We start from the raw sequence: 8,218 nt of genomic DNA, 5'->3' as shown, positions 1-8,218 counted from the left end.
AGGCAAACACCCTGGTTCAGAAGCCAGCACAGTGGCCACACCCAGGCCACTTGGATCATTTTACCCACAAGACATCAATGTGATGGATGGCGAAGAAATGGCGTTTATTGCAGGAGAATTTGACATTTTATAACCTAGGGTCACTATGTTACTCCCATCTGCTTTCATATAGCTAGGTGCTATTAGCTTGGCTAATTGCAGGAGGCCTTACCACCCTAACGGAGAGTGGGGGTTTACTAACTTACCATGACATTCCGATATCTTTCAAACGCCAAACCCTTTCTTCAACATGTGGGGATTGCGCATGGGCAGGGATTCCATCCCGTCTTCTCGGAGGGCCATGTACCATAGGGCGTCTATCATTGTTAGCACCCAATCAAACATTAATTGGTGAATGGACCCATAAAAACAATTTGACTAGAAAAATTAAAAAAAGAAGTGTTACAAATTTAGATGAAAGTTGTGATTCAGGGATTTTCCATTGGTCCAAATCAAAAAGAATTGCTGCATCCATTTTCCTTCCTTGGGTGGCTGCAGCCAAATCCCTAGGTGAGCTGGGACACCTAGAATGCTGGGTGGTAAAACAAGCGAATTTAACATCTAACGCCATAAGTGCCCTCCTAGAAGATGAGGAAATTACCAGGCAGGCAACACTCCAAAATCGTGCAGCAATAGACTTTCTCCTATTGCTCCATGGGCACAAGTGCCAGGAGTTCGAGGGTCTCTGCTGCATGAATCTGACATCAAAAGCTCCTAACATCCATGCTACGCTCCGAGAGATGAAAAGCATGATCAGACAAGTCAAGCAAGAAGCAGATGACTAGTTCAATGGACTGTTTAAAAACTGGGGACTCTTGGGGTGGTGAGCTTCAGTAGTGAAAACTATTCTGTTGCTGCTAGTCATTCTTTTGCTAATGGTGTTAGTGTTTGGAGTGTTAAGCAGAATACTGTACAGAAGCATAATTAAGCTAATCTCAGCTACCTCAGATGTCAACCATATAGAGTTGGCAGACCGGAGTAACCCTCACCGGCCTGCAAATGAGAACTGGTGGGTCACTTCAGGTCAGTAAGTCATATAAGCTCGTTACCTTTTATTTAATTATATATAACAAAATAGGTGGAGATGTGGTAGTGCACATTTCTGGGCATTACTTGCTTTCTGTGTAAACCCTCCCTGCAGCTGTGACGTGTTTTTCCCCTCCCCTGTGTCTGAAATGTTATCCCTTTGGTTGGTGTTATATGTCTCCCTGCCCCTCTCCTGAGGTTTGAAAGAGCTGGGGAAATGTATCCTTTTCCCTCCTGGATCCCAGCCAGAATAAATATCCTACTTTATCCCAGAGGGAGAAGCAGCCCTTTGGTCTTTTTTCTTGGTCATGAAGAGCCATCCTGACACCCCCCATTGACAGAGCTAGCCAGGATTACTTCGGGGCACAAAGGGAGGTTACTTCAGGAGGGTACAAACAAACAGCCAATGGGGAATCCAGGAGGGAGTAGCAAAGGGAGGGTGTTACAATGCAGGAACCACCTAGGATGAGGCGGAATAGAGGACCGGTCACGTAGGCCAATGAGGCCTCGAGGCTTACGGGGTTGACAGGGAAGGATCCAGAAGAAAGGGCAGGGTTTACAATGATGGACAAGGGGTAGGAGCAGGGTTGTGGTGACAGGCAGGGAAGGCTTGGGAATAAGGAGCTGGCTTTACAATGAAGGGCAGTTCAGGGGAGGATACAACTCCAAGGGGCAAACCACCTTTGGATGAACAGGGGGGAGCAGAAGAGTGAACCATGGAACTGACAAACTTACAACAACAACTAAACTTAAACAATTGCCGCAACACTGTCTTAGACACTTTGAGCAGAGATTCCTTCCAACCGGGGCCACTTTGAGGGGGGATGGGGGGCAGGGGGAGAACCAGGGCACGTGACAGTGTTTGCAAGGGCCCTTTGTGACATGGTCACCATGGGATGGAAAGGGACAGGGTGTCAAAGGGCCCTTTGTGACACATGGTGACATAGGAGCTGGCCACAGCGACAGGCCCACACCACAGTGCTCGGTGCACGCGACGGGACAGGACACGCCAGAGCGGTGCTGTGAGGAGCCCCCGCACAGCGAACTCGTTTGTGTCTGACCCGGAGCTTCTCTGAGCTGTCATTCCTGCAGGTGATCTCGAGGCCAGACTGCAGGACTTGGTGACCTGTGGCCTTGCCGAGGCTTATCTTCGTAAGGTGACCTCAAGGGCAGACTGTGGGACCTGGTGACCTGGAGCTTTTCCGAGGCATCGCCCATCCCTGCAGTCACTGCCCTTGAGACCAGGGCACAATCCTTGAGGAGGAGCCTCGTGTCCTTGTGGCAGGAGCCCTCAAGACCCGAGTGCAGGACTTGCTGTCCTGCAGTCTTGCCAGGACTTGAGTCTTGCAGGTGTCTTCCAGGCACGACTGCAGGACTCCCTGCCTCGGAGCTTTTCCGAGGCATCTCTCTTGCAAGTACCATAAATCCAGGCACTGCCATGGAGCAGCGACCCCCAAGAGTTCCCAAGCTGGCCTGGGTGCAGGAGGAGGAGGAAGAAGAAAGCCCTGGAGCTGCCCCAGAGGTAGAGACTGAAGAGATGCAGGAATTCCAGCCGCTGGAGGAGGGTGAGCTGCAGAGCTGGGCCTTAGGGCTAGTGCCTGTTGCCAGCTTGGCCCCATCCCATTGCATGCCATGCCATGCTATCCCCTGGTGCTGTTCCTATGGAAAGGATGGGAGAGTGTTGGAGATCTGGAGCAGCGACCGCCGAGAGTGCCCAAGCTGGCTTGGGTGGAGAAGGAGGAGGAAGAAGGTCCTGGAGCTGCCCCAGAAGTGGAGACTGAAGAGGTGCAGGAGTTCCAGCCGCTGGAGGAGGGTGAGTGGCAGAGCTGGGCCACAGGGCTGGTGCCTGCAGACAGCTTGGTCCCATCCCATCCAATTCCATCCCCTGGGGACATGCCCACAGAAAGGATCGGAGAGAGGCTGGGGCTGGCCACCAAGCAGGGCTGTGCTCAGTTCCCTGGGGCTGTCCCTGCCTGGGGATCACAGGGCTAGGCTGCGTTCTCCAGCCGCTCCTGCAGCCCCTCAGCTCTTGCTGCTCTCACTCTTTGCCAGATGCAGCCGTAGACCAGACACAAGAGCAGGACCTTGCCTGTGGCCTCTTCCACAAAACACCTGCACAGGTACCTGCAGCCATCCCCAACTGGGCTGGGCCTGCTGGCACTGCTCAGCTCAGCACCATGCTTGGAACACTCCATGCAATATCCCTCTCTTCCCACCCTTCCTTCTCCTACCCAACATGCAAATTCATCAAGCGCATTTGGCAGGAAGAGACCAGCGTCATGGGCACTGGGTCCATGGAAGATGGTGACATCTACACCAGCGACACCAGTGCTGCCATGATGGAATTCATTTTGGAGGAGGGTGTTTCCATTCCAGAGCAAGTAAGCAGCCTGTGGCCAGGGTTTGATCCTCCAGGGATCGCTTGGCCTCCCAAGCCACGCCTGCTGATCACTCTAAGCCTTTGAGGCCATTGCAGCGTGGTGACAAGGGAAGCACTTCTCTGGGGAAGCAGGGGACATTCCTAACTCCCTCTGGCAGCTTTCCAAGTCTCCCATTGTGCCTTCTCCAGGTGCCTGCCATGGTGAGGTACATCCACCAGTGCCTCATGGCTAATGAGTCTGCTGACTCCAGGCTGGGCAGGACCCTGCTGGATCTGACCGAGGCACAGCCTGCTGACGTGGTCACTGCTCTCCTGCGTGTGGCCCCAACGTGTGACAGGTATGAGGCCCATGTGCCCAGAGGGCTCAGGGCTCCCCAGACCATCAGTCTACACAGCCTGGCCCAGGTGTCTGACCAACAGAGAGTTCCAGGGTCCTGTGTACCTGGGACCTTTCCCAGCCCTGCTCCATTGGCCCCTGAGCCTGCTGCCATGCCATGCCCTGTCAGGGCCCTGTCCCCGCAGGGCTGGGTTGCCTGGGTGCTGCTGCTGGTGAGGGGCAGCGGGCAGAGGCAGAGCTGGCAACGCCAGCTCAGCTCCTGCCACTGCTGCCCATGCCACGGGGATGTGTCTGAGACCCCCATGAGACAGAACTGTCACCCCACAGAGCTGCAGTGACCATGTGGAAGACCATCATGTGCTCGAGCAGGACTGTGGAGCCAGTGATGCAGATACTTCTTGATGTGCTGAGAACCTGGCCAGAGCACAGCAAGTGCACCTCTGATGGGGACAACACGGGTGTCTTTGCCCTGGCTGTGAGTTTCTGCAACTGGCCTTTGCTCACCCCATGGCCGACCGCCTCTCCAATAGCTCTGTTTCCTCCTTCCCCACCGCATCTGCCTGCCTCAGGCACTGGGCTGAAACCTGGCCTAGGGGCAGCTTCAGGGGCACCAGGCGTGGAGCTCCCCAAGGCTTTCCCCTGGCCTTGCCCTGCCGCGCTCAGGCCCTGCCACACAGATACCTTGGCACTGGGCACTATCCCTGGGTGCTTTGTCCTCTGCAGGCAACAGTGGTGATGTGGAAGTTCCTTCAGGTGCCCTGTGTCCCACGGGTAGTGAATGTGTATTTCCCCCGCCTCGTTGTGCATCTGCTCTTCCAAGTGTTCTTCAGCACTTTGGATATATCAGAGGATCTCAATGCCTTCTGGAAGGGATGCCAGGAGCAACATGGCCTTGCCATCAGCCCCAGCAGGTGCTCCATCCCAGTCATCCTGTTCCTGCCATGTCCCCAGGGCAGGAGCCAGTGCTCCCAGCGTGACCTGGGCTTTGCTGTGCACACAGGTTTGCAGTGCGGGCCCTGAAGTCTCTACTCTGCCGAATGCATTATGAGCAAGTCGTGCTTTCAATGGAACGCAAGTGTGGCTGGGACACGCTGCTCTGTGCTGACACCCACCATCATGCTGTGGGTCTGCTGGCCAGGTGAGACCCCTTCTCCCCATTGCTTCTGGCATTTGTGTCCCATGCTGAGGTTACCCTACACAGTCCCCATTGTCATGGGTCAGAGGGCCTCATCACCAAGGGACAGCTAAGGAGACTGGAAAACGCTGGGAGAGGAAGGCTCCCACATGGAGCAGTCACCTCCCCAAGGGTTCAGGTCCCCTTGCAGGATGCTGATCAAAACTCTGTGAATCAGTCCTGGGAGATGTTTGTCCCCCTTACCCACAGGCTTTGTTACTTTTTCACCCTGGCAGGGAGATATCCTGTGTCTCCAGGCGCTTGTGTTCCCGGATAGCTCGCTACCTGCTCCGGGTTCTTAGCACACAGGAGGCACGCTGGGATCTGCCTGCCCTGGCATTCCTTGTGGAGGTGAGCCCCATGGCCAGAACTGCCTCCCTGCAGAGCTGTTTGCCACCTCTCTGCCCTCTCATAGCTGCAGCTGCCTGGGACGGTGCCCATGCCCTGGGCTGCCGCCTGGGCCCTGTTTCCTGTGTGGTTCCTGCTCCTGCCGGCTGGCTCCCCTGTCACTGTCCTGTGCCTTTCAGATCCTGGACTACCTGGACTTGAGTGAACGTGGTGCTAACAGGCTCCTGGAAATCTTGTCAATGCACCTGCGAAGTGAGTGCAGGGAGAGGCATCAACTGTCACTCAGGGCCCTTCTTCAGCTTATTGACAAACCCTCAATGGTGAGAAGTGGGCAGTGGCAGAAGCTGCACTGGGGAATGCAGTCACATGGGTTTGGCTGGGCTTTGGGCAAAAAGGCAGCTATTGCCAGCTCTCCTACCTCCCGCTTCAGCTGCCTGAGTGCTTTGGGACAGGCCTTTGGCCTCTTGGCCCTGTGGCAGCAGCAAGGTAGCGTTTCATTTACTTCTGTTCTGCACAGACTGAAAAGATGTGGAGCCTGACTGAAAGGCTTGTGGAGCTCCTGCAGGATGCAGATGGAGAGATAGTTAAGATGACAAACATGGTGCTCAGCTTTATAGTCTTGGCCAAGGAGATGCTGATACCCAGCCCCATCGTCCTGCAGCTGGCTGAGGCGCTCCCACCACTCTTTGACCACGTAAGGCTCTGTGCCCCCAGCCGAGGCCACTGGCTGCTGCCTGGACACTTGGTGCACCAGGCCTGTGCTCTGCTGAGCCCCGTGCCAACAGGGCTGAAGTTTTTTTCTCTTCCTTTCATATAGGATAATAGCCAGGTGCAGCTGGTGTCCATATTGCTCTTCCGAACATTGGTGACCGTTGTGGTGGAAAAGGAAAACAAGGCCCTGAAGTCACATGTGCGCCAGAGCCTGCTGCCACTCTTCTTCCACTGCCACGACGAGAACCAGCATGTAGCAGAGGTGAGGACTCCCGGGCTGCTGCTGTCACCCAGGCAGGGGGCTCGGCTGCCTCCTGCCCTGGCACCTTGCTGGCTGCAGCCTCCTGCAGGCCTTGGCACACGAATGCGGGTCCTGTGCCCTGGCTTGTGAGGCCATCTGCGGGTCTCTGCTGCTCTCCAGGCCTCTCAGAGAGCACTCTTTTGCATGGCCAAGTTCCTGAACAGTAGAGATCTTGGAAATCCCATGAAGAACAAGCAACTGTGGAAGTTCGCTGAGGTCCTGGTAAGGACGGCCTGGAAGGCCCAGCCTTAACCTGGAGAAGCTCCCTGTCTCCGGCGCTCGGTGTATGGGGCTGGCAGCTGCGCCCCTGCCCAGTGTCGCAGCCGGGGGCCGCACGGCTTCTTCTCCAGGCTCCTGTGGCCCCGAGCCGGCTGCCTATGGAGCCCCGAGCCACTGGGGCTGCGGGGCGGGCCGGCACCGCGGCTTCCCGGGCAGCAGCCGGCCCGCTGCCCCCTCCAGAGCCCGGCACCAGCGGCTGCTGCCCGGTGCCTCAGGGCTGGGCGGCCACGGGAGGCCAGGGCTGGCCGCAGGCAGCGCCCGGCCGAGGGGCAGAGCCCGCGCCAACCCTTCCCTCCTGCCGCTCTCTGCAGCTGGCACAAGACGAGAGCCGAGCGGCCGAGCACCTGCACCGGGCCCTGCCATACCTGCAGAACCCACAGGAGCCCCTGCGAGCGGCGGCCATCAGGTTCATCGGTGAGCCGCGAGCCCGGGCTCCCTCCCCGCCGCAGCTCGGCCCCGGCCCCGGCTGCTGCTGTCCCGGCAGCGGCCCCCGGGCCCGGCGCCCTGGAGCCCCGGCTGCCCTCGGGGCTGCTGCCGGCCTCTGGCAGCCGTGCCCTTGGGCTGAGTCAGGATGCGGCAAGGGCTGGGGCTGAACCCTGCCGGGGCGGGAGGGCGTGTGGCCCCAGGGCTGGCAGCGCCGCTGGCAGGGAGCTGTGCCGCCGGGGCCCTGACAGGCTCTGTGTTCCCAGGGATTGCCGGGCGGCTCCTGATGGGGCAGAAGAAAGAGCTGCAGCTCATTTACCAATGTGAGTGAGGGCAGCGGGCTGTCAGCGGGGCTAGCGGGGGGAGCTGCAAGTCCTGGCCTGGCTGTGGAGGGCTCTGCTCCCTCAACAGATCAGGGGTGGTGTGGGCAGAGCACACCGAGATTTCAGGGGCACGTGGGGCATTTGTGGCCAGCAGCTTCGGGCTGATCCCCTGGGTCCCTGCTCCCTGCTGCCCATGGCAAGAGCCAGCTGGGATGGCCCTGGCAGGGGGCTCTCCGTGGGCCCTCATAGGACTGGGATCTGACCGTGGCTCTGTTTGTCTCTCTTCCAGCCCTAGCAGACATGATGAATGACATCAGCCTGGAGATCAGAGGCCAGGCACTTCAGACATTGCGCCTTCTGATGGCAGGAGACCCCGCTCCGATCTCCATGTTCCAGAGGCTGCGAGATCAGCTCCGCAGGGCATGGAGATCACGGCCTCGTCTATCGATCCTCAGCTGCCTATGCTGCTGCAGCTGTGGCGGGGACTGATCCGGCAGGCTCTGTTTGCTGGGGCCACATGAGCTGGCAGGCATTTTGCATTTCTTAAATATTGTTATTTTTCTTCTTTCATTTTTCTGTAGTATATAAATATAGGATGTGTTACAATACACAGACTCCCAAGACTTTTCTTTTGCTGCTCATGGTGCACAGGGCATAGGGGAAGAGGGTGAAAAGGGTGCTTGTGCTCGGCAAGCTGCCCAGGCGTGCAGTGGTGCAGGGAAAGTGGCCAGAAGCCCTTGGCCTGTGGTGCTTCTTTTGGTGCCTTCAGCACAACCTCTGTCCCAGCCAGGAAGCGCCATCTGTGTCCTTGTGCCCATGTGTTGCTGCCTGCATTGCTGAGAGCTTCCAGGTGCCTCTTGATCCAGCTCCATAAGCA

The 8,218-nt window shown here is 57.4% G+C and overlaps 1 protein-coding gene across 2 annotated transcripts; it reads left to right on the top strand.

Moving 5' to 3' along the window:
* Window positions 1-2,008: 2,008 nt before the first annotated feature.
* LOC111922592 (maestro heat-like repeat-containing protein family member 7) lies at window positions 2,009-7,949 on the top strand. 2 transcript variants are annotated; one of them, XM_086867759.1, is made up of 16 exons: window positions 2,009-2,630; window positions 2,735-2,878; window positions 3,118-3,185; window positions 3,330-3,446; window positions 3,635-3,783; window positions 4,110-4,257; window positions 4,506-4,693; window positions 4,783-4,920; window positions 5,193-5,307; window positions 5,484-5,624; window positions 5,822-5,998; window positions 6,122-6,277; window positions 6,437-6,538; window positions 6,907-7,009; window positions 7,285-7,341; window positions 7,631-7,949. In XM_086867759.1, exons 1-16 carry the CDS (start codon window positions 2,504-2,506, stop codon window positions 7,828-7,830), a joined length of 2,130 nt encoding a protein of 709 aa, XP_086723885.1. In that variant the 5' UTR covers window positions 2,009-2,503; the 3' UTR covers window positions 7,831-7,949. The 2 variants fall into 2 exon arrangements, with proteins under 2 accessions (XP_086723885.1, XP_086723887.1); XM_086867761.1 differs by lacking the exon at window positions 6,437-6,538 and having other exon boundaries at window positions 2,024-2,630.
* Window positions 7,950-8,218: the final 269 nt, after the last annotated feature.

Source organism: Cyanistes caeruleus, chromosome Z (assembly GCF_971803275.1).
Source record: "Cyanistes caeruleus chromosome Z, bCyaCae1.hap1.1, whole genome shotgun sequence".
NCBI classification, from domain to species: domain Eukaryota; kingdom Metazoa; phylum Chordata; class Aves; order Passeriformes; family Paridae; genus Cyanistes; species Cyanistes caeruleus.
Note: the sequence above shows the minus strand (reverse complement) of the source record. Positions and strands in the feature narration are given on the sequence as shown.